This window comes from Thermoascus crustaceus, assembly GCF_041956765.1.
Source record: "Thermoascus crustaceus strain CBS 181.67 unplaced genomic scaffold VTN00scaffold_3, whole genome shotgun sequence".
Lineage (NCBI taxonomy): Eukaryota > Fungi > Ascomycota > Eurotiomycetes > Eurotiales > Thermoascaceae > Thermoascus > Thermoascus crustaceus.
Genome location: NW_027192529.1, coordinates 2,404,901 through 2,428,802, shown reverse-complemented (window position 1 = coordinate 2,428,802; position 23,902 = coordinate 2,404,901). Strand labels below are relative to the sequence as shown.

The window sequence follows — 23,902 nt, the reverse complement described above, 5'->3', positions numbered from 1 at the left end:
TCATGATGCCACGAGTTGTTCATTTCGGAGATGTGTAATGGCTATGTCTTTACCTGTGTGCATATAAACAGGGCGCTCGAGCAGGTTGACCCCTAATTGGTCCGCCGGGCCAGAGTGCATACACTAGTTGGGTTGTGTGTTATATAGATTTCAGATGTTCTCTACCGTACGTTGCGGGCAGTTTGTAACACTAGCAATGGGGGGCAGTCAACAAGATAACGCTAGCGGGAGACGTGTATCCAGTGAGGATTCATTGTGCTTGCACAAGGAGACTTCTTAGTTCGCCTGGAGCCGTGCATAAACAGGAGTATTACCAAATGAACACATCTCGAGCAGCTCGAAAAGACAGAGTGGTCTTTGGTCGACCCCGCAGGACCGTCTGTCCATACAGCGCGATATAGCACACACCAACGCCTGCAGAGCGTCCAGAACAGCAGCTCGAGCAGAAGTGAAACCAACGTTGGCTCACTAGCTGGCCCGGGCTTCCCTGCTGATCACGATTCTTCTCTGCCGCGATCTGCTCGGGATCGGTGCTATTTTAGAGAGTATTTAGCCTTGAGAATATTCCCCGGCCAGCTTCTTCCCTCCCTCACCCTTTCGCCCTCGGATAGGAATATCCCAGAGAGCTGCCATCTCCACGACTTCACGCCCGCACCAGTCTTGCGAGAGGGGCCCGGTGCGCTCTGCCCAGGAGCCACTATCGCCTGTCCTCGCAGGACGCGGGGATCTCTCAACAGAAAAAGGGACGATTCGGGGCGTCTTTTGGCGCTGCAGCTTAACTATCTTGGTCGCTGTGGAGTGCATCGTCGCCCTTCGCCCGTCCCCCCGTACACTGAGCGCGGTGTGCATTGGGGCCGGACGACGATGAGAGAAGCATCGCACCCTTTCTGCAGACCGTCGAAAAGCTCCCCTTGCTGCTCGCCACGATGCCGGAGCGCCTGTCGCGGCTGATCAGGACGAAGCTGCTGCGTCGATCGTCGACCTCCGCCGTGCCTGAGGTGGGCGCTGGGGCGGATCCCGGCGTCGACCCCAACTCCGACTCCCTGTGTATCCCTTCGATGCACCTCCTCTCCCGCGATGAGGCATTGCGCAGCCAGACCCTTCGTCACTATAGCATCGCGTCCTCCCTGCCCGCTGACCTGCCCCGTTCCATCGAAGACCTCGCTCCTCCGGCTGCAAAGACCGGCCGGCGCGCCAGCCGTGCAACCATCGGGCCCAGCGAGAAGACGGACGAGGACGACGAGGGACCGGGAGGGCCAGACGATCGCCGCAGCATCATAGACAGAGTCACCAGAGGCAAAGAACGCATCTGCAGTACGCCAGAGCCACAGCAGTCGAAAGGAAAAGCCTTCCTGTCTGTCCCAGCCGCCGACGCCGCCTCTCCTGCACCGCGGACGCCGTCCATCGAACCAGCTTTTCCATCCTCCTCCACCTCCACATCTCCTCTGCGTTCGGTGTCCCGTCACGGCGACGTCTCCTCCGTGCAGCCCGTGGGCAGCAAAACCCAGGAGCCCGCTGCAGACGACTCCTCCGACCGCCAATTGACTCCCTCCCTCGACCCCGTCGCTGAGTCTCCGTCCCGCAATACCGTCCGTACGACCTCCTCCCTTCCTCCCACCACCTCTGGAACGCCGAAACGCCCTGGCCTTCCTCGGAGGCAGTCCCTCCTCCCGGCGTCGCAGCAGCACCTGGTCAACGGGCTGCTGTCTCAGAACGGGGGACAGTTTGACAGTTCTTACCCCACAATGAATTCCGAGATGGTGCAGCGTAAGATATGGGTTAAACGGCCGGGTGCATCCGCCACCCTGGTGTCCATCGCGGAAGACGACCTCGTGGACGATTTGCGGGACCAGGTGCTCCGGAAATATGCCAATTCCCTGGGGAAGAGCTACGACTCCCCCGATCTGCTTATCAGGATTGCGCCTCGGCAAAGCTCCAATCGCCATTCGAGTCACGAGCGGATATTGAGTCCGGAGGAGCCCGTGTGCCCTGTGATTGACGAGTATTACCCGGGAGGACAGACAGTTGAGGAAGCATTGATCATTGACATTCCCCAGCGACGGACGCCCAAGCCTTCTCCTCGCCAGTCGGTGTACTACCACCCGGCTGAGCCCGGTGAACATGGGGAATACTTTCCTCTGATGCCTGCAAATCTCAACGTTGGAACTCCGCCAGCACACCCGCCCAGTTCTCTGTCGTCGACAAGCGGCGTAAGTACACACCCGACTCCTTCGATATCGATCCTGACGACCGGCAAGGCGCCCCCTCTGCCATCTCCCGGCAGCCGTGGCAGCCGCCCTGCACGTCGACCTCAATTCCCGCGACATCCTGCCAACTCTCCGACCATCATGGCTCCCCCTTTGGCCACAAAGGGTATGTCTACCTAGTTGCTCTGTGTTATTCTCTTCAATGGGTAATTGACACGTTTTAGATCCGAACATTTCTACGAATGGCCAGCCCCCTCAACCTCCACCTGCAATTCCTACGCCGCCAGCACCAGCGCCGGAGTCACCGCAGAATAAGAGTCTTACACCCCCAGCGCGCGCTTCGTCTCCTCGCCCGGCTCGAAAGTCCAAGAAAAATAACGGGGCGTCGGCCGCCGGAGCAGCATTTGGTGGACTCATTGAGGGGACCGTTCCCCCAATTAACGTCCTTATTGTCGAAGATAACGTCATCAACCAGAAGCTGCTGGAAGCGTTCATGAAACGACTCAGTGTACGGTGGCAGTGTGCCCCCAATGGTGAAGTGGCTGTCAAGAAATGGCGTCAAGGCGGTTTCCACCTGGTGTTGATGGATATCCAGCTACCAGTCATGAACGGTCTAGAGGCGACAAAAGAGATTCGAAGGCTAGAACGCTTGAATGGGATAGGAGTATTTTCGAAGACAGCCTCCGGACGCTCTAGTGCAGCCAGTACCACCGCAAGCTCTCCTGGGGAAAAGAGGCCCGAGGCACAGGCTCCCATGAGGCAGGAGGATGTATTAGGGGACCTTTCTCTGTTCAAGAGCCCGGTTATCATCGTGGCGTTGACAGCTAGCAGCTTGCAGAGTGACCGACACGAAGCGTTAGCTGCTGGCTGCAATGACTTTTTAACTAAGGTATGTCACGTTCTCTAACGGTTGCCCCCTTGTTACACAACTACGCAAGAAAGCTCTGAAAGCGATTCTTGTTCTGACAACCTGTACAGCCCGTTGGATTCCCTTGGTTAGAACAGAAGGTGACGGAATGGGGCTGCATGCAAGCCCTGATCGACTTCGAGGGCTGGCGGAAATGGCGAGGTTTCGCGGACGGCAGGCCTAAGGCGGCGTCGTCGTCTTCCAACCACAATAACAACAACAATAACAACCAAGCCTCTCTCTCGAAGAGAAGCAATTCGGTAAAAAGAAATAATTCCGTAAAGAAATCCGGACATGCCTCGACCCAAAATGCAGCGGTCCAAACAGGGAACGGAAACGATATCCCTCCTGTTCCCACGAGACCCAAACTGCCTGAAGCTGCAGGCTCCTCTGGAAGCGGCAGCGGCAGCGGGAGCGGTGAGACGGTAGACTCCTCCGCCAGTCAAGCAACGTGTATACGGAGGAATGGGGAACCGCCGGGTGGTTCGAGCCAGGATGCGGATTGAATCGATTGATTATGAGAAATTGAAGCCAGGCTGAGGAAATGATCATGCATCGTCTTTTCGTTTCACGCAATTCCGTTTTTTTATATCTTGCATTTTGTTGATGTCTCAATCCATGGGCTCGCTGCTTGCATCTGTCTGTTTCTGTCTTGTCCTGTTGTGTATCAATATTGGTACCTATGGCTGCAGCTTCCTGTCTGTTTGTCCTCCTATCTGTCTGTCTGTCTGTTCTGTTTCCTTTGAGCATCTGTCTCTGTCTCTGTTCTGTCTCATATCAGATACCCAGTACAGCAGTTTGATTTTTTCTTTTATGCTATGCTATGCTATCTTGCTTTTTGCGCTTTGCTTTCGTTTACATTGTTATCATTATATTAACATGAAGTGCATAAGCCGTTGCACGCCTGCACGCGTTTGAAATGCTTCACAGAGAGAGAATTTATAGAAAGATACTCGACGCACACGAAACCGAGTATCGTATCTTTTTTTATCCTTGTGATATTTTTTTCATTTTATTTTTTATTATTTCCCACTCTCTCGCCTGCGGGACAGCGCAGGGTATTATAAATATGGAAAGATGGAAGTTGATATACCTTTTCCTTTTCTTTATATATATATATATATTTTACATAACTTCAACTGGCTTTTTTTCTTTTTTATATGGGAGGCTTTATCCTGCGTTCGTTTCGTTGGGAACAAGGGGGTAGGTGGAGGGTGGGGTTGCGGAGGGAGGATATCTGCTGAGCGTTTACTTACATTTTACATACTTAGGTTAGGTTAGGTGAAGGTAAATATAACACACGATGAAGGATGTTAATGGTTTTTTTCTTGTTATTTATTTCGGTAGCTAGAAATCTTCTCTTCTTGAAAGTCTTCCCTAGTTGTAGTGGATATCAATACCAATCAAGTACCTAGGTATGCAGGTATGTATGTAGGTAGGTAGGTGATCTTGGCTTCTCAGCTCAGTCTTGGAAAAGGCTATGTACGTAGGTACGGAGTTGCCTACCATCTGAAGCCCCCATTTTATCTATCCATCTGACCCGTACTACGCGTAGCAATGGGGTATCTATCTATCAGGAAGGCAAATATTAATTAGGAGATTCTTATAGAAGTTAAAAGTTTTACACATGGGTATGAAATAATTTCCTAACTAGGTGAAACCTCCGTTTGTTCGAGTTTGTCTACGGTAGTTGTTGTTGTAAACAGACTACCCCCCTGAGAATCCATACATAGACAGGTAGCTTTTTACGACGCTTGCGCGTTTCGTTTCGCGGCAGCCTCCGCTGTCAGCTTGAGGGATGTCGGGGCGTCGTCGCGGGGCATGTAGAGTTCCACCAACTACATAGCGATGTGATGTTAGATATATCTATGTCCCGGATGGAATATCATCTTTCAGAACAGATTCCTACCTGGAAATAAGGAGCGGAGGAGAATTCCGGATCAGCGAACAGGGACTCGATCTCCGCTCTCGTCCGGACTTGGTAGGTCTTGTAGCGCCCGGGTTTGGCCCCGAAGGCGGGGACCAGGTCCTTTTGATTCCAGGGCTGGATGTCGTTGTATTCATCGTTCCAGCCGTGGATGTATCGTTCGATGGTGTAGCCGTCGTTGCAGATCACGAAGCTATAGATTAAGGTAATCTCCTGTCAGCAGGACACAAAGTTAGGGTGTGATTAGGATAGGAATTTTCCCTCACAGGATAATGTTCAGGTTCTGCCGGATCATCGTGCTCACTTCCTGCGCCGTCATCTGGAAGCTACCGTCCCCGACGAAGAGGATCGTGCGTGGACGTCCGGTCTCCTTCGCAGCCAGGGCAGCTCCCAGGCAGGCACCTACCGAATACCCGATGCTGCCCCAGAGGACCTGGCTGATGGCCGTGACGTTCTTGGGGAACCGGGTCTCCCAGATCCCGAAGTTGGCGGTGCCGGTTTCGGTGATGACGATGTCGTCTTCCCGTAGCCAGCGGCCGACTGCGGGCCAGAACCAGGAGTGCGTGATGGGAGCGTCCTCGGAGGTGTTTGAATGATTGTTTGCTGCTATGTTGTTCGAAGGTGATGGACCAGGTTGGATATTCAAGCTTCCCATCCTTTCAATGACCTTTCGAAGGACACCCTTCATGTTGACCTGCGGGTACTGCGAGTATCTGACCTGTACACGATCACTGTCGAAGTCAATCGTATTCAACTGGCTGATCCGGTATGTGAACCCTGCCGTGTTGAAGTCAGACTTGAGCGCTCCGATGCTGAGGATCAAGTCTGCATTCTCAACGCGTTCGCGGACCCCTTCGTTGGATCCATTCCCGGCATAGACTCCCCCGTAGTTGGGTAGAGTCTCATCCACAGCACCCTTACCCATGGGAGCAACGAAGACTGGCAGTTTTGACACCTTAACAAGCTTGTGGACCTCATCGAGAGCGCGGTGGCGGATGGCTCCGGCGTCAACAAGAATGACCGGGTTCTTTGCCGCGTGGAGATATCTCAAAACGACATCGACCACGTACTCCTCCTTCTCAGGGTCGTTGACATCCTCTCGGAGGTCAATTGGATACTTCAGTCTCTCCCCTTCCACTTTCTTCTGGACCATATCCGTCGGGAGAGCAATGTACACTGGTCGACTCTGGATCCAGCATTCCCGCAGCGCGTGATCGATCAGGGTTGGAGCTTCATGGGGGTCTGTGATCTTGGCCATGACGCAGGATATATCGGCGCTCATGTTGGAGAAAACGTTAAAATCCCCGTTACCGAGGGTATGGTGGAGGAGCATGCCATCTCTCTGCGATAGGGTACTTGGCTGCCCGACGATATGGACAATCGGGACGTGTTCGGAGTATGCTCCCGCTATGGCGTTGATAGCGGAGAGCTCGCCGACTCCAAAGGCCGTGATGACGGCTGATATGCCTTTGATTCTGGCGTAGCCGTCCGCGGAGTATCCTGCGTAGAAATGGGAGGAAGAAATTAGCCCGTCTTCAACCGTCACTTTGGGCTTGTATATACGGGAGAAGACCAACCAGCATTCAACTCATTGCAGTTTCCCACCCATTTAAGACCGGCCTTGGGGATGTAATCAAGAGCTGTAAGATTGTAGTCACCTGTGAAATACACTGGGTATTAGCATAAAGTGATAAGTAAGGAATGTGAGATAAACACTGACCGGGGACGCCTAGAACCGATCGAATGCCCAATTGGTAGAGTCGCGTAAAGAGATACTGCGCGACGTCCACTGGAGACTTGAGCTCCGCGGTGCGTATATCCGACGACGGCATCTGGAACTGATCTGGTTGAGGATGGATGTGGGGCTTGTTTGGGATGAAATGTTAAGGAGAGGCAAGGTAATACCTAGGGAGCTTGTAGGGTTAGGTGTATGGAGCGAGTAGTAGGTTGGGAAGAGGTAGTTCACGGAGTAATTAAGGATTCACGATCATTAGAAAGAGTTCGAGTCTGAAATAAAAGGCCAAAGCACTGGAATCTCATTTATCTATTAGATGATAGCAATGTCGACTGATGCTCGTGGGGCAGACGACGCATGCAGCACCGATGGTCGCATCCGGCCGAGGATAATCCGTGCTCACGTCCTGGTCAGATGTTTGAGAGATACGGAATCGAATCGAGCACAGCGGTAAACGGTAGTTTTCTCAACTAGATCATTTTTCTGTACAGCCATGCAGTCATTGCGGCCTGTTTCGTCATCGCACCGGTCCAATACCGACTCTCAATGGAGTTTTCCTGTGTCGTGTACAATCATCATCGTAATCGTATGGCGAAACACTCACCTGATTGACGGGGCTTCAGATCGGATAGATATCGTCTTTAACTTGATTTCTGTGTCTATTTCTAAGTTATTACAAACTGAAGCTCTTGGAGTGGCGTTCAAAGCCCGTAGAGATAACCGACCCTTGGCACATGTAGTAGGTCCAGTATTTCACTGTACTAGATCATACTTGGAAAGCTTTGAGTGGAATTCGACTTGCAGGATGCGGAATCTCAACCTCTACGCAGAAATGGCGAAGGAAGAGCACAAGTGTCACAGATGCTGGCAAGCCCGGTAAGCATGCTGGTGGTTGTCCAGTGGCACAGATGTCAAGTATCTGCTCTCCGGTTTGTCTTCCCAGAACCCTGACTATAGCCACCTCTCATCTTACGGAGATGCTAGGTATAGAGATCTAATGTGATGGAACTGGAACTGCCTACCTCCTTTCTGACGTACAATACTGCAGCAAGCGAAAGTCAATCCCTAATCATTCATCCATGTAACCATAAAATAGTCTCAATGGCAGATCAAATTGCACTTCGCATGTGCGTTTGCGTTCTATGTATAGACTAATCGCCGGGACCGATCTCTCCAGACTTACTGACCTAAACAAGAACGAGAACAAGGATAAAGATAAGGACAAGGATACCTCACGTTCAAGAGATCGGTCAGAACCCGAATCGGTAACACGAACAACGTGTCTCGGGCATATGTCGGTGGCGCTGTCAGACCACGACAGAGAATCGGCGGGAGAGCGCCTCCAATTGACAGCTTTCCTTACATGCTTCGTATGCTGGAATTATGTGGTAGTCATGATCATAATTATGATCGTGGCACGGAGCTTGAGGGATAGATAATCAAGTGTATTTATATATATTTTCTATACCTATGCTCTCTTTTTCCATGGTCACTACATACATACTTCCAGCAGGGAGGCAGGCGGATGTCTTGAAAAGTTGCCCACATTAAGTACTGTACATACCTACATTAGGTAATAATTAGAATTCAAATTTTTGTACAGAGAGCCTAAGTCGTCTTTTGTCACTTGAAAAATATCTTAAAAAATTGGAAAAGCAAGATTACTAAGATAGCGCTGCCCACACAGTCCATGGACGACAGTCTAGCATCCTACCACAGATTGGAATCAATGGCTTTGGCCGAATTCGGAGGATTGTACGACATACACGAGCCCTCCTTTATTTAAACTTTCTTTGTTTTGTTTTGCTGCTGGTGCTAATAATCGAGATCAGATTTGTCCAAATCGCATGAGTTTACCCCGCGGTCTCTTCTCCCCGCTCTTCCCCTGGTCGAGGCTACACACCCCTTACCTAGGCGACGTAAATGGCTACTAGTAAGAAGTAAGTGTGCAGGGCGGAGCATGACATGACGGCGTCGAAGACGTGGCAGCCAATGATCCCTTCATCCAACCAAGATATGCTGTGAGGGGTCTCCCTGCACTGATGTCTTTCTATTCTAGCCCATTGGCCTTTTTACTGACGCAGGTTCTCCCTTCCCTCCCCCACGGCAGGAATATATGCTCAAATGCGACTCGACGAACGGCCGATTATAAAGCCAGATCGATGTCGATAGATTAAACCTCGTGCTGAACGATGCGCTGATGGTCGTGCTCGGTGTCAACGAATCCAAGTACAGGCCGGAGATCAGCATCCTCTCTCTCCATGGCATCCTGCACGACGAATTACCTTGCCCCGTTGGCCGAGGTCATCTATGACAATTTTGGCATCGTGGAGGGCTTGATGACTACTGTCCACTCATACACTGCAACTCAAAAGACGCTGGACGGCCCGTCCGCGAAGGACTGCCGCGCAGAATATCATCCCCAGCAGCACTAGAGCCGCGAAGGCTGTGAGTAAGGTGATCCATTCACTGGATGGCAAGCTCACTGGTATGGCCTTCTGTGTCCCGACACCGAATGTCTCTGTAGTTGATCTCACTGTGCGCACGGAGAAACCGATGACCTATGACCGGGTCAAGGAGACGGCCAAAAAAGTCTCCGAAAACGAGATCAAGGGGCATGTACAGCACAGTACCTTATATACTATACCCTCTTCGCGATCCGTAGAGAGACGACGAACCGTTCAGCTAATCTAACCTGTCACATACCAGGGATCCTCGCTTACTCCGAGGACGATCTCGTCTCCCCCTATTTGCACGGGGACCCGCATTCATCCATCTTCGACGCGAAGGCCGTCATTGCCCTCAATGACCGCTTGGAGAAGCTGGTGTCGTGGTACGATAACGAATGGGGCCATTCACATCGAATTGTGAATCTGATCCATGAGTTTATGTCAGCCTTATCATGAGCCAGCTGCTGATCATCGACAGAGTACATTGCCAGGATCGACGGGGTTAAGTAGCGCACGGATTGGATCTGAATTTTGGACAAGATCTCACGTTTAAGTTGTCATGTTATGTCAATTAATAGTAATTGAGGGCAGCAATACAATGTGCAAAGAAATTGGCTTTGACGAGTGGAATTTCTCCGATGCTTCAGGGTTAGTAGATATAGTTCGTCCGGCAATATTGTGTTAGTACATTAGTAAAAATAAGTAACTCTGGATGAGTAATTAGTAAACAAGTCTTTTGATAGTTAAAAGTTTGATATATGTTAATAGACTTTATGACGGTAGGAAGTTAAAATAGTAGTTCTCTGAGTTCTGCAAGTGCTGACCAAGTTATACCGGCCGCTCGGAGATAAGGGGATAGTCACTCCCGCGTAAGCCACATAGATGCGAAAATATTAAAAATAAAGTTGGTATGAGCACGTGATTAAAATAAAAAGCCCATGAGTTCGTATAATGTCAATTATATTACTATCAGAAGTTTTGAGCTTTTTCATACTTGCCCCATGGCGAAGATTCGAGTTCTAGATGATGTCAGAGACATTACAGCTCCTTGAACTGTTTAAGCTCTTCCCCCAGATCTAAGATTAGTTTAGTTCATACCTCTGCCTGAGATCTGGGGTTGGCAACATAAGCAGCTGATCACCGTGGCCTGTGCTTCACAATCATGCCCGTCATAGCCGCTCAGACTCCGGAGTACGCAGTATATTTCGTAGATAAGCTGAAGCTCGCTTGCGCAGTCAATGCCTTCATGATTGTCTTCCAAAGAACGGATGGGAAATCTATGACCTGTCAACAAAGACTTGGCCGGTCAAGCTAGAAGTCTCCAATACAAAGTCTAGAACGGACATGCGATGGATATCAGTTGACTGCAAAGCCGAAAACCTTTCTTAGATCTTAACACGTTGCGCTCATTAGAGATGTGTAACAAGCCCGCGGAAAAAATCAAGATTGATGCTCTTGTTGGGAACGGATCCCTGTATTATTTTTAGAGGGACCTCGCGACGATTTCTCCCGAAGCACTAACCGGTCAGATATATCGAGACATTCTAGGCATCGGAAACGAGGTTCCAGAGGATAAAGTCTTCTCCTTCTTCTCGCAAAGAAGGCCGACCGCGGCCGGCTGCGTCGCCAGCTCTTTACCCGACCAGAAAAAGCATCGGTAGTCTCCGAGTTTCCAAGCTACCAGGAACAGGGATGAATTGATCGATCGCAAAGTTGGCCTGATCAAATCTTCGATGTTGCCGAAACGACGCCGAGACAAGGGGGGTAGGGCTAGTCTCCACCGAGGTCTGGCCGAGGCTTTCGGGGCCGGCCGCTGAGACGCTGAGTCATGGATCTCTGGCTTTGATAATCGCGCGATGATAGGTTTGTTGTCTCCCCTGAAGTAAAACGACCGTTGAGATTGGCACATGGCGGTGCCCCGCCAGCTGTCACTGCAACGGCTCAACGTCTCGAGAATGGCTTCTGTGCATCCCCAGCCCTGCAACGCGCATGGTTCTGGCCCACGCGGACGACATTCCGTCCACGGTCCACGGTTCCCGCCATGGAGAAGTCCTGGTGTATCAGGCATTCTTGGACGAAATCCGGACAGTGGTTGATGGCTCACCGCAGTGGAGCTCGCAGCTTTCCCCGCTGCAAGCTGAGGTTAGAACTCGGGTCACTGGACTGTACTCCCCAGCATGAGGCAGTAGACATGGAGGACGGGACGGATGCAGTGTACGGCATACCGCAAGCCCGTTGTTCAGCTATATTAGAATCCTCTCCCGCCGGGAAAACAGGAGGGCACCCAAGCTGATCAACATAAGGACTCTGACTCGAGCATCAATATAGCTACCTACTCAACTTGATCTGACCATTACCTCCAACTATCCAATACCTCTTTCACAGCCTATACTGCCACCAGACCGTCAATTCAATTATGATGGTATGTCCCGCTGTCGCTTATGCACAATTACCCCGTGTTGGAAACAAAGTTCTTCACCTAGCAACCTATCTAACATACTGTAGAATAATAGCCACACCATGCCTTCCAACCGACAATTCTTTGACATGCCTTCCCCTATGGCTACAGATTTGCCGTCTCTATCGGAATACTACTATATCGACTCGGATCCGGTGTGCAAAGACACAACGACTAGTTTCTGTCCCTGGGACTTGGCGATGGATGAGAATTTCGTTTTCGATATCTCTCCAGATCAGATCGGTGTGGATTTTGAAAACCCTACTCTCGACGCATATCCTTCTCCGGCTGAGGAGGGCAGATGCATGTTCTCAAACCGTGCATCATGCACCTCGTTTCTCTCAGTATGTCACGAACAATCAAGCCCCAACGCAAGAACATTTTCAAACTAACACTTGACCATACAGGACCTCGAAGGTGAGGAAGCGATGGCCTCCTCGCTATTCAGTGGAAGCAGCCTCTCCCCTGTCCTTTCAAATATCGAGCGAGAGTGCTTTCGTACTCAGACGCAGGGCAGCGATCCTGCCTATCTTCCGTCTCCTATATGCGCCCTCCCCAACACACCAGAGCAAGTGGGAATGGTCTCTCCAAACCTCCCAGCGACCTCATGTCTTTCGCCCATCTCTGAGGCCGATCCACTTCCACCACCCGCGGTCGAGACTTCTTTCCCCCCACCAAGACACAAAACGACACAAAAAGTCTCCCGAACGTCCTCTTCCTCGGAAGACCCCAAAGACACCGTCGCCAGCAAACGCAAAGCCGCCCACAACGCGGTCGAGAAGCGGTACCGCACCAACCTGAACGCCAAATTCCTCGCGCTGAGCAATGCCGTCCCGAGTCTGCGGGCCAGCAAGGCCGGAACCAGCTCCGCCAACGCCAACTCCAAGTGTATCAAGACAAACCTGAAGGACGGTGTGCAGTTCCAGAACAAGTCCGAGGTGCTAACTCGGGCCCTGGCGTACATCCAGGAGCTGCAGGAGGAGAAGTTGCTCCTCCAGAACGAACTCAACGTGCTGAAAGAGAATTTGCTTCCCGGCGGGATGTGGAGGAGCATGAGGCGAAGCCGGGAGGCGTGATCTTGCTGATGATAACGATGATCCTATGAGTTTCATGTTTTTCATGTACAGTAATCTCCTTTCTTATATACCTGTGTTTTGTTTCCTATACACATGTATTTAATGACGCTATACTCAAAAGCAAAGCCATGATATGATTTGGGCATCTTGGGATACTGTTGTTCTTTTCTTTCTTTGCCTACTATTGATTGGTATACCCTTTTGTTATCTCTTTAGAACTTACTTCAGGACGTCGAAAATTGATCAAAGCGGAAAATTTTTTTTTCATTATTTATTTACCTATCTATTCATTTGATGCTGTTTTGAAAATGCACTCGCATCTAATGGCAATGGCAACAAGCAATAAGCCCAAATGAATCATCGACTCGTTTACTTTCCAGTAGAATACCGGTACTGATACCAGCACATTTCTAATATCTCATCTACATCTGCATTCATCCTCTCCCTCTCCCCTTCTCCTTCTCTCTTCTCTTCTCCGTCCATCATTCCAGCAAAACAAGCAAACAAGCAAGCAGGCAACATTGTCCAATCCACGTACTTCTAAATGTAATCACAAAACAACCTCTGATCCCTTCATTTCTTCACATTACCCGTGACCTGCCTTACTAACCACCTAACCTTAACTAGCTTAAAACACTCCAAAGCACTGGCCACCTGACCTACGGATATCGGAATACTAGGAACTAATCTCTAAGCTCCCACAACTCCACAGACCAGACCGGGCCCACTGGAGGACGGCGGGGGCGAAAAGCGGCTTCCCGACCCGATCCCATGCGAAACAACGTGATGTGACGGTGCACCATCGGTCCCGGTCCCGATTCGCAAGCACCTAGCTTCCAGTTCCCCAGTCTACGGAGTAATGGACATTCAACAATTGACTCATTGGAAGCCTGGAATATTAGATTCATGCGGACAGGTCCGACCCGAGTCCCGCACCGGGCCGGGTCGAGTCGGGTATAACCGGAGGACAGGGCTGACTTAGACTTAGGTACTTGATATCACGGGAGACATCCGAGCCCCATGTAATTAATCCATTGTCCGTAGACTTAGGTAGTCATGGTAAGGACCTCAACGATGCCGGGATGCCGATATGAGACGATCCCACGATCCGGATGGACGGACGGGACAGATCGGGACGGGACCTTTTCAGGCTTTTGAGTTTAGGGACGCTCTTTACTTTTAGTGGTACCTCGGTGTACAGTAGCTCTAAAGAGGTAACGTGCGAGGGTCACCCGGTGGAGGAAACCTTTGGAACTTGTTACCTCCACCTACCTAATGCATGTACATGTACTGTACCTGTGCATGATCCCTTCCTCTTTGGAGCCACAGACGTCATTGAGGTCCCTTCCACATAGTTCGGTCAGGTAGCTGACAGACGACGTCCGAGGAGGATCAGGTTGTGCGCTGTGGCAAGGGTTGCTGAAGCACTTCTCCGTTTCCATCTGTATCCTGCGTGATGATATCTATCCGTGAGAGCGACGGTGGCTTGAGCGCAGTACCTACCTATGCACGTGATATTGTAGAAAGCGCGAATTAACCAAGTAACAATATTTATATCCATGTAATATCATCCAAGTCCACACTACATCTTACGGCGCATTTACATTCAGATTTGTATAGCATATACCTGCATACTCATAGACACTGCTATGCTCTTATACAACCAGTCCTCTCCTTCAGGAATAGACTCCACGGCCAGAAACAGGCATTGGCATCTCGCCGCGACGAACACTACCAATTCGAATTCGACCTCAGCGAATGATATTACTCCCGAATCCAGATCTCTAGATTCAGACCACGATCAAGATTCTCTTGGCTTGATAGTTGCATGCTCTGTACTCGGGTTCTTACTCTTTGACGTTGTGCTGTAAGTGCCATTCCCTTTCTTCTTCTGACAATTCTATGACTGCGTACTTCAGTACATAAGGTAGATGACGTAGTATTAGACCAACAAACTAACAAGCACAGCCTAACATGGTACACATGGCACCATTTCCGCCCTACACCCTCTAACAATAACAACAACAACAACAATACTACTCCGCAAAAGCTCTTCTTCAAAACCCTACCGTACCAGAGCAAGCTCGAGAGACTGGAAAAGGCAGCACCCACACAACGACTAGACGCCTGGTGGAAGATCGTGAAGACAGAATTGCATCTGCTGGGGGGAAGTTGATGATGATAAGGAGTTTATCTGGTAAACTATACCCCTTTCTTACGTATTTTCAGACATGCATACGTACATATGTACATGACAGAGAACTTGCAATTGACTGTTTGGTTTCAACAGCGCGATCTGTCTTGGTTTCAACAGCGCGATCTGTCTCGAAGCGGTCGATGGATCGCAGACGATCCACGACATCAAGTGCCACCATGTCTTCCATGACCGTTGCCTCGAGGGCTGGTTCGTGGAGTGCCATTTCGATTGTCCTCTGTGTCATGCTGTTTTCTTCCGGTCAGGGAATTGTAGTGGTAGTACGATGGAGTCTACTAGTAATTCTGGGAATATGGTGTAGTCATTGTTTGATAGGTTACCTGTACAGTACTTAGCTACATGTCAAAAGTCGATTAACTTTCCCTTCAACCTCATTGGTTTGACTAGGTACTAAAGCCTGAAACATGAAACAGGTTTGGGTGGTTTTAGTGAAGTGGTTGAGGTGAGCGGAATAATGCTTAAGGAGTCCCGCCCCGTCAGATCCGTTAGAATCATTAGTGCCCGCTTCAAGTTGTGCTAGGGCCTAGTTAAAAATTTAGGTATGCAGTTTGAAACCACTACAATAAAGCTACATACGACCATCGAAAACCGTTCTGGAACCATCATGTGACTATCAAGGGAATCCTCCCTTCCTTAAACATAGCAGTAGTTCGAGAGTTGACAGAATCATAGATCAAAATTCCGATCGAGCATATCTGCTTGTCGAGACGATACGATACGACGTGCTGAGATGGTGTGGTACATCAGAAGAAGTATCCATTTGTTGTCCCGGACAAACCAGGGCATCCCTCATCACGGGACCTGCCCGCAACATCCATGCATAAAAAAGTGGCCTGATCCTGCGCAAGCGCGTCCCTTTCTCCGTGCCGTGACAACGCCGAAAAACACCATGGGTTTTTTCCTCATGCTTACTTTTTCTGGCCTCCGGTGTCACGAGTTATCCTGCAACAAGTTAGACTACAAAGTAAATTTCTCGGCACCCAAAAAAGATCAGCCGCCAGATGTTCAACTGTCTCGGATCTCTCCCCGAAAATCCGTTGATGTCTACAGTTAGGAAATGACGTTGAATCATGGGAAAAACCGGGGTACTCCGTCTTCTTGAAGCCGAACATGCGACACAACTACTACTAGGTACATAGGCTTCCGGGTCGCTGCTCCCCGGGAGATCCCGATCTGCCATCCGGATCCATACGCAGGTACCTAAGGTATCCGTTGAATTTACCTTGTCACACTACCGCAATTCCCTTTTTAGCAGAGATCTTGTGAGACTCGGCGGGCGCCGACCGGTGTCTCACGTTTCGAATGAATTTCTTGGAACACGATAGATGATGCCTGGTCATACAGTACATAGAGGACTGTTCCAGACCATCTAAACTGCTGCAAGGTTCATGATTCTCCGTGGCTCATGATCCCCATTTTGCATTGTCATGTCTTTGATCTTGGAGCGGAATGGCACCAAATGGGATATGCGATCCGTGATCCGTTATGGCCTGTTGAATGCATGCATACATCATCATTCATGGTAGGAGATATAAACAACTTGAATATAGCACCATATGACATATATTCCATTCTTGGTTGATCTACTATAATCCAAACATACAAGATCATATTCTATCACACTGCAAACGATCAATCAACAATCAGATATATTTAATCTATCCATATACCACTCCAATCCTTGGACCGTCTACGACATTCCTCCCCGCGCACACACCATAAACATGAACATGAACCTCACCCTCACCCGCCTCCACCACCACATCCTCGCCCTCTCCAGCACAGCAACAAGAACAACAAGAAAGCAACGCACGCCTCCACCACCCCCTCCTCCTCCACGACGCCGTCCGGACCCGAAACCAACAACAACAACAACAATAACAACAACAAGCTCCCACAACCTCAACCCCGACGACCTCCTCGCCTACCGCCTGACCGGCATATCGCAGACAAAGCTCGAACACCTGCAGGAGGAGGCGTCATCGAACCCAGAGCAAGTCGACCTGCGCCGGTTCGTGGGGAACGTCTTCGTCAACCGCGCCGCGACGGATTGGGTCCAGCGGGATCTGATGCGGAGGGCGGACGATATTGAGAAGAGGGGCCAGGGGCAGGGGCAGGGGCAGGGGCAGAGGATGGTGATACGTGTGGAGAGGAGGGTTGAGATTAGTTAATTGATTGATTTTTTGGAAAATAATGAGACGAGTATGTATGTATGTACATGATAAGAGACTAATGTTTTTTTTTTGAACAAAACGGGGTTCGTTTATGACTTTCAAAGAATTGATGCTGATTTTTTGCTACTAGAATCGACACGTGCATCGCGTATGGCGAACAGAGAGAATAAACCGCTCTTCAAGACGAAGTGATGATCAGGAAAAAAAGAAAAAAAATGTATATACGTACCGTGAGGGCGAGGACAAAAATCCACGTTGAAGCAGGAGGGGAACTTTTAACACAGCAGTCATTATTAGTTGGTCTCGGTTTGAATTGGGAGTAAATATCACGTGGACTTTTTTTTGTCGAGTTAAAAATAATATTACTAAAAGTTAGTATATACTGAGGTATTGGTAGGAATTGACAGGGTCATCATCATCGTCTGAGAAATAGATGCCCCTTAAAAAAGGCCCAGGATACAGGGAATTAATTCTACAGTCTACATGGAAATGTCGAATCAAATAATCAAATGATAATAATGGCGATGATGGAGGTTAGTGGATGTTCCTGGGATGGTGAGTACATACCTAAGCTAGGTAGGTTAGGTAGCTAGGTTGGGCACCAGAAGCAGGTAGGTGGCTGGGAAATACAAAAGCAGGGGTGCTGCTGCTGCTCCCAGGATGCGGAGAGGAACAAATAGGAGAAAGAAAGCGAACCGAACCGCGCATGTCGATATGTACGTATTATTACAGAGTTGGTCTTAGAGCCGGCCACTGGACTGAAGCGCAAGCCCAAGCTCAAAGGAATACAATAATAATAATACTGCAAATCGAACAGGAAACCAATATATAGGGTAAGTAAGAACAAAACATAATGGTCTTCTCTTCATCATGCCTAGATCATACATACCGTAAGGTACTATGATCCGGGGGTATTTATCCAAGAGTAACATACGTGCTGATCAATAAAACCCCAACAGTCATTATTAGGTACCAAAATCTATCTAACATACTTACCTACATATAGACCAGGGCCCTGCAGCAGATCTACCCACTCTACGGTTCAGTAGATATTCTAGGAACTGAGAACTCTATAGAATATGGCGATGGTGTTGGGGAAGATGGATTGATTATGAGGGGGTTTCATTAATTAATTAATACATGAGGTAGAGTATCAGGTAGAAGATGAACCTACGGAGTGTATATATATCTATCAAGAACTGTCTATCATTCTCCCAACTAGACTGAGTTCGTTAGGGATGCGGAATCACAGCTCCAAAAGGCCCGATGTACCCGCCAGTACAAAGACTCAAACACGAGTATTACAAAAAGCTACAGGAGCCGCAGCTAGAGTAGAGAAAAGGTATTTCATTTCCAATAATGTTTGCATTCATGATGTTTGGCTGACTACATGGTACAGCAAAACGGATATCATCAATCATGATGACGCAGCAGATAGGTATAATTTACAAGTTACAAGTCATATGACAGCAAACCCACGCCTAAGATGCACGTTTCCATGTCGTGAATAAACCTTCAATACGTGCGAGGAGAAGAATAAAAGAACGTATATGATGGAAGAGGCAAAGCTAGAAGGGGTAAAATTAGACCTCGACCTTGGTCGGGATCTTAATAGAGCCCTTCTTCCGATCATATGTCGGCACACCGTACCGACGACCTGGCGCTTTCGAGCCGCGGCCATCAGGACCAGTGGTCTCCTTGCTGACCTCGACGTCCTTGAACTGGAATACGAACCGTGACGATTCCGGCTCGACTTTGGTGATCCGCTTCTGCTCCTCCTCCTGCGCCCGTCTCTTGCGCTCTTGCTCAGCTTCCTCCTCTGCCTTGAGACGCTGCTCGTAGCGCTTCCAGTACTCCTTAGGCTCTCCAGGGTTGGCCTGACGGTCGCGCTCGAAGGCGATGAGATGAGGATGAGGAATGCGCACATCCGCAGGCTGCAATACCTGCAGCTCGTCGGCGCCTTTGCCCACGCGCTCAATCTTCTGTGGGTTTCTAGTGATCTGGCTGGTAGTGTCAGCCGGGTCTTCAGGGTTGACCTGTGATGTCTTATCATGTTCGAGTGCGGGCGCTCCCGAGAAGACGCGACCAGCGTCAACACGAGTGAACTGCCGTGACTCTGATACAGGGTAAAAGATCTGGGGGTCAGTGAGTTTGTGGACAGGAAGGTCGTTGATAGATTCGTGGGCGACTTGGGGCCGGCCGTTTTCGGCGAGCGGCGTTGTTGGGACCATCTCGTGGACGGCGCGCGCGTAGGGCAGCGCGAGAGGTTTCCCCTAAGTAGCACCATCAGCAACGCGAAGACAAAAGGTGTATGTTCGCAGATGACACACGAATATAATGGGAGAAGGCTTCAGAGAGTTGTAATTTTTAAGTAAACATCCTCTTGCTGGGAATGATGCAAGAGTCTTCAAGACTAATCGAATTTTGGGTTTGCTCATCATTGCAGGAAAAGATGACATGGAAGTGATAAGGATAGGTAACGAAAAGTCTTACCTCTTTTCTCCATCGCTTCTCCAACTCTACCAGCCGCACCACGGCAGCAACCCTCCTCATATCCACACCCAGCTCGACACTGACCGCACGCACACTCTTCTTCTGTTCTACAACGCGTCTGTATATCTCATTCCGCAGGTCCTCACTCAGAATGCTCTCACTAACAAAGGCCGGGTTCAACGGGAAGGGCCTCGCGGGTCCAGACTCCTCGTTAGTCGGTGCGGACTCTTGTGCACCTTCGGCCGATTGGCCCTCCATGCCATTCTCCTGGGCTTTAGCCTCCCGCGCACGGTCTTTGAGGTTTGTAAGGTAGTTCGTTGAACCAGGAACGTGATGCTTTAGTGCAGCGCCTGGGCCATTCAACCATTCGAACATCTGGGCCCGGAGCCTAGTGTGTGGAACGAAGGTTGATGAAAAGGGGCGGGACTGTTGTGATCTGCATGTTGAGGTGGAAGGAGAAGGATTAGAGGAGGCTGAGAGGAGTGTTGATGACGGTGATGAGGATGTCGAGGGTGAGGAGAGGTAGGGCTTTAGAGAGTTGGAGATCCGGGATGATTGTAATCGTGGAGGCATGGTGGGGGGATATTGAGGATAATGAAATACAACACACGATTTGAAGAGAAAAATAACCAATAGAAGTACAAATGACACGAATTGAATCTTGTGGGACGAAAGGAGATGTGTCTGTGAGAGCTGAGGAGGCGGGTGAAGGACCCCCTGCAAGTTGTTGAAAGACAGGACAAGAAAGTAGAAACTTTTTTTTTGCGCGCGGGAGGTTGCCCTTGCCGGTCACGTGGCATACGGTGCCGAGAGGCTTGGCGCACCTCGGATGTTAGGATGTAGTGCGGAGTATCCACGTACGGAGTACATACCTCAAGAAAGCTCATCTGTAAAATAGCCGCACTTGAGTGAAAAGTCTACAAGTAGCTCTTAAGTGCAAGTCTGACATTGATCTGTATTCAATGAAATACGAAAACCTTCCGGATCTATCCCTTTTGACATATGCCGCCACAGATGTCTTTCTCACCCGAAGTTGCCGGTCCTTGTCAACGCAGTCTTACAAACGAGCGGAAGAGTCCCACAAAAAGCCAAAAACGATATGTCACAAGAGCAAACGAAGTAAGGTCTGAGATATAAAGTCGCATATGTTAAGCTAGGCGGCTAAGATGGGCTAAGCTAGAGTGTGAAGCATGCAGCAAGTGGGAAAAAAAGAGCAATGACCGCGTTCGGGTTACAAAGGATTCAATCGAAATACAGGAAGGAGTAGAGTCATGTCTGACAACCTGCTCCATGAGAAAGGCAGGGATAGAAATGTAAAATCTGTGGATAACATAGCACGCCCCTTTTTTCAGTGACCCATCCCAGTTCCGCAAGGCTCAAACTGCTCAAACAGACAACAGAAATTCCAGCATGAATCAATCAATCAACCGAACCGATCCGAAATGGAAATGATGCAGTCAAGATATGACGGACCTAGAAGCCAGAATGCAAACGCTGCAAAATCCGCAGGCCAACAACAGCCAGACGCCCCTTTCCGGTCCGAGGACATAAAGCTCCCCGGTAGTGTGTATCTGTGTATGTGTGTAAAGTGAATGCTCCTCGCAATATCTGTGACGACCGACCCTCTGCCGTGTATATTGCATGCATGATATCGTACTGCAGAGATAAATGAGAACGAGGTGCAGTCTGACCGGAGACTTGAGCAAGATGCAAAGCAGCGCCATTACCGTGTTTTAGCGAATCGAAACGCGCCGAAGATGAGAACCACAAGAGCAGCATCACTTCGAACAACCGAACAGTTCTCTCCTGCGCAATGGCAGGCCAATCATCCAGTCAATACTTGTACGCCGTAAAAAAAAAGGACGCTTGCAAACGGGGAATCATTTTAGCAGAGCGGGATCAAATCAAATAGGGCGAATTGACAGGACACCTCTTAAAAAGAAAATCTGAGCTCCTGCATCTTGGCAAAGAGGAGCAAACGAAAAAGAAGAAACGGAGAAGTTTGGTGAAAGTATGGGTGATGGTCGTTGAAAAAGAACTGATACAAGAAAGAAAAACCGGTGCAACACCTTGCTCCAGCCCCGAAGTCCGTCAACAGGGCAAAACGCACACATGAAAAATGCAGTGTTCCTAAGACGCGGGGGTAAAGAAAAAAAAGAATATGCAATTCCCATGCTATGAAACGAAGAAAACGGTCCGAAAAGCAAAGTGTCGTAGTGAATAGAATCCCAGGAAGCGTGGAGCCGCCAATGTTGTCTAGCTCGTGAAAGCCAGATCCAATGCGCCAGATAACCCAGTTCTCGTCAAACATGCCAGACATTATCGATATATGAACACGCTGTTATTTATCGACCCATCATATAATCAGGATAGACATTGAAGCCACCCATGCTCGGCCCAGCCGTGTTACCCGCAATTCCGCCTGCCAGCGGAGGGGAGGTTATGGTTCTAATTCCAGGTCCATTGTTCGCGTTAAGCGGACCATTATTCATCATCGAGGCATGGGGGTTACCCGGTGGGGGCATGGAACCATTTCTCATCGCCATGGGCATGGCCAGTCCAGGAGGTGCAGACAGTCCAGGAGGTGGTCCACTAGCGGTCGAAAACATATGGTTTGGCATGCCACCAAGCGCGTTTGCACCAGGAATCGGGCCCTGCGGGGTAAGCGGAGTTGAGGGGTTCACGCTCCCCGGCTGCCCTGTACGGACCCCCAGAGGATTTTTCGAGAAACTCAGGCGGATTCCCGTCTTCACGCTGTTGGACAGCTTGTAACCATAAAGCTCATTGAGCGCCTTGCTTGCCATGGCAACCTCGTCAAATTCAACAAAGCACATTGGCCCATTCTGCTTGTTCCGGAAACAAAGTCTCTTATACCCACGCTGCTTGGAAAAGAGCGACTTGAGTTCTTCCTCCGAGGTATCTGCGGGGAGGTTACCCACATACAACGTATTGCAAGGAGGGTTTAGATCGTTGGGATTGGCAGCCGGCAGACTGTGACGCGGAGTATGGGGAGCAGGGTAATGGAACCCGTGGATTCCGCCCATGTTGTTGTTGTTGATATTTGGAGGCAAGGTTGAAGATGGAGTCGGAACACCCATGCGTGCGGAACCCCCTTGGGGATAATTCTGCATAGGCGGGGACGCCATGTTCGTCGTCAGAGACAAGCTGGCGAATCGACTAGTGGGAATTTGAGGATTGGTGGACCTTCGTGGCATGGACATCGAGGCACTACTGTGTCCGTTCTGGGCATACCCAACAGGATCCTTGAGCAGCTCGCCGGTCTCTTCGTCCAGATCCTGATCAATCACAGACTTTCCGCTGACACGTGGAAGATCATTAATACCATTTCCAATGGGCGATTGAGGCGAGAAGATGCTGTGCAATCTGGAGTTGGAATCAGGAGCGGGGAGCGCATCGCTATTTGTCTGGGACAGCCCGTTCGTCGTCAACCTCTCAAGACTTTGAAACGTGCCGTTGAAACGTGAAGACTGACGCGACAATGGGCCAGTCGTTGGAACACCACTCGATAGACCCCGAGTCGCGGTATGGTCGACTGTATTGCGCCTGCCGCCTAAAGCAGACGGACCAGTGAGCATCTCCACGATCATATTTGCTTCGTTCTTGGAGTTTGGTTTTCCATCAAGCATGGCTCTTGCTTCTTCTGCAGCAGCAAGAGTGTTGAATCGCGCGATGGCGCTCAGGAAGCCGCTATCTTCCGGTATTTCTGTTGGAACGAAATCCGCGTCGACAAAATCCTTGGCGAATAGAAACATGCTGCGGAGTGCCTCACGACTGGTGTTTCGCGGGAGCTTGCGCATCAGAATTGCGCCCCCGCTGCCCATTTGGCCAAAGCCATTCATGTTCTGAGCAGGTTTGTCAGAGTCGCCTAAGCGCATCGTGCTCGAAGCCATTCCGTCAAACGGGGTGGGCGGGCCGAAGGATGAGAAGGGATACGCGAAAGAATTGTTCAACGATGCCTGCGCCTGCGACACAGCTGGGCTGTATACATCGGTCGACATCGCATTCTGAGCCGTCGACGGCACTTGAGACAAAGAGAGGGATTGATGCGGGGGTGAAGAACCGGAGGAGACTGAGGTCGTGCGCTGGGTGGTGCTGTAGGACCCGGGGCTCGTGCGATTGGACTGATTCGAACTCCCACCCATGCCTCACAAAGGGAGGATCTTGTCGCTATATCAGTGATAATGATGGCGCTCAATGTCAAATCTGTCGAAACGCACTAAGTGATCCTTGGCACCCTGT

The 23,902-nt window shown here is 49.9% G+C and overlaps 9 protein-coding genes across 9 annotated transcripts; 5 read left to right on the top strand and 4 right to left on the bottom strand.

Moving 5' to 3' along the window:
- Positions 1-926: 926 nt before the first annotated feature.
- On the top strand, positions 927-3,620 carry VTN00DRAFT_6061 (uncharacterized protein; the record flags this gene model as incomplete). The annotated part of the gene is made up of 4 exons (XM_069432656.1): positions 927-2,210; positions 2,259-2,373; positions 2,432-3,096; positions 3,186-3,620. The coding sequence occupies 4 exons, from the start codon at positions 927-929 to the stop codon at positions 3,618-3,620; spliced, it is 2,499 nt and encodes an 832-aa protein (XP_069288493.1).
- A 1,239-nt stretch (positions 3,621-4,859) lies between these two features.
- Positions 4,860-6,873, bottom strand: VTN00DRAFT_6060 (uncharacterized protein; the record flags this gene model as incomplete). Its single annotated transcript, XM_069432655.1, has 5 exons — positions 4,860-4,952; positions 5,024-5,234; positions 5,308-6,541; positions 6,619-6,699; positions 6,762-6,873. 5 exons carry the CDS (start codon positions 6,871-6,873, stop codon positions 4,860-4,862), a joined length of 1,731 nt encoding a protein of 576 aa, XP_069288492.1.
- A 708-nt stretch (positions 6,874-7,581) lies between these two features.
- On the top strand, positions 7,582-9,682 carry VTN00DRAFT_6059 (uncharacterized protein; the record flags this gene model as incomplete). The annotated part of the gene is made up of 3 exons (XM_069432653.1): positions 7,582-7,652; positions 9,152-9,391; positions 9,442-9,682. The coding sequence occupies 3 exons, from the start codon at positions 7,582-7,584 to the stop codon at positions 9,680-9,682; spliced, it is 552 nt and encodes a 183-aa protein (XP_069288491.1).
- A 1,069-nt stretch (positions 9,683-10,751) lies between these two features.
- On the bottom strand, positions 10,752-11,294 carry VTN00DRAFT_6058 (uncharacterized protein; the record flags this gene model as incomplete). The annotated part of the gene is made up of 1 exon (XM_069432652.1): positions 10,752-11,294. The coding sequence occupies one exon, from the start codon at positions 11,292-11,294 to the stop codon at positions 10,752-10,754; it is 543 nt and encodes a 180-aa protein (XP_069288490.1).
- A 348-nt stretch (positions 11,295-11,642) lies between these two features.
- On the top strand, positions 11,643-12,760 carry VTN00DRAFT_6057 (uncharacterized protein; the record flags this gene model as incomplete). The annotated part of the gene is made up of 3 exons (XM_069432651.1): positions 11,643-11,648; positions 11,732-12,028; positions 12,092-12,760. The coding sequence occupies 3 exons, from the start codon at positions 11,643-11,645 to the stop codon at positions 12,758-12,760; spliced, it is 972 nt and encodes a 323-aa protein (XP_069288489.1).
- Positions 12,761-14,409: 1,649 nt separating this feature from the next.
- Positions 14,410-15,276, top strand: VTN00DRAFT_6056 (uncharacterized protein; the record flags this gene model as incomplete). Its single annotated transcript, XM_069432650.1, has 4 exons — positions 14,410-14,627; positions 14,729-14,900; positions 14,947-14,957; positions 15,051-15,276. The coding sequence occupies 4 exons, from the start codon at positions 14,410-14,412 to the stop codon at positions 15,274-15,276; spliced, it is 627 nt and encodes a 208-aa protein (XP_069288488.1).
- A 1,423-nt stretch (positions 15,277-16,699) lies between these two features.
- On the top strand, positions 16,700-17,146 carry VTN00DRAFT_6055 (uncharacterized protein; the record flags this gene model as incomplete). Its single annotated transcript, XM_069432649.1, has 1 exon — positions 16,700-17,146. The coding sequence occupies one exon, from the start codon at positions 16,700-16,702 to the stop codon at positions 17,144-17,146; it is 447 nt and encodes a 148-aa protein (XP_069288487.1).
- Positions 17,147-18,732: 1,586 nt separating this feature from the next.
- On the bottom strand, positions 18,733-20,215 carry VTN00DRAFT_6054 (mitochondrial 37S ribosomal protein mS45; the record flags this gene model as incomplete). The annotated part of the gene is made up of 2 exons (XM_069432648.1): positions 18,733-19,422; positions 19,643-20,215. The coding sequence occupies 2 exons, from the start codon at positions 20,213-20,215 to the stop codon at positions 18,733-18,735; spliced, it is 1,263 nt and encodes a 420-aa protein (XP_069288486.1).
- Positions 20,216-21,987: 1,772 nt separating this feature from the next.
- Positions 21,988-23,805, bottom strand: VTN00DRAFT_6053 (uncharacterized protein; the record flags this gene model as incomplete). The annotated part of the gene is made up of 1 exon (XM_069432647.1): positions 21,988-23,805. One exon carries the CDS (start codon positions 23,803-23,805, stop codon positions 21,988-21,990), a length of 1,818 nt encoding a protein of 605 aa, XP_069288485.1.
- Between the last annotated feature and the right edge of the window lie 97 nt (positions 23,806-23,902).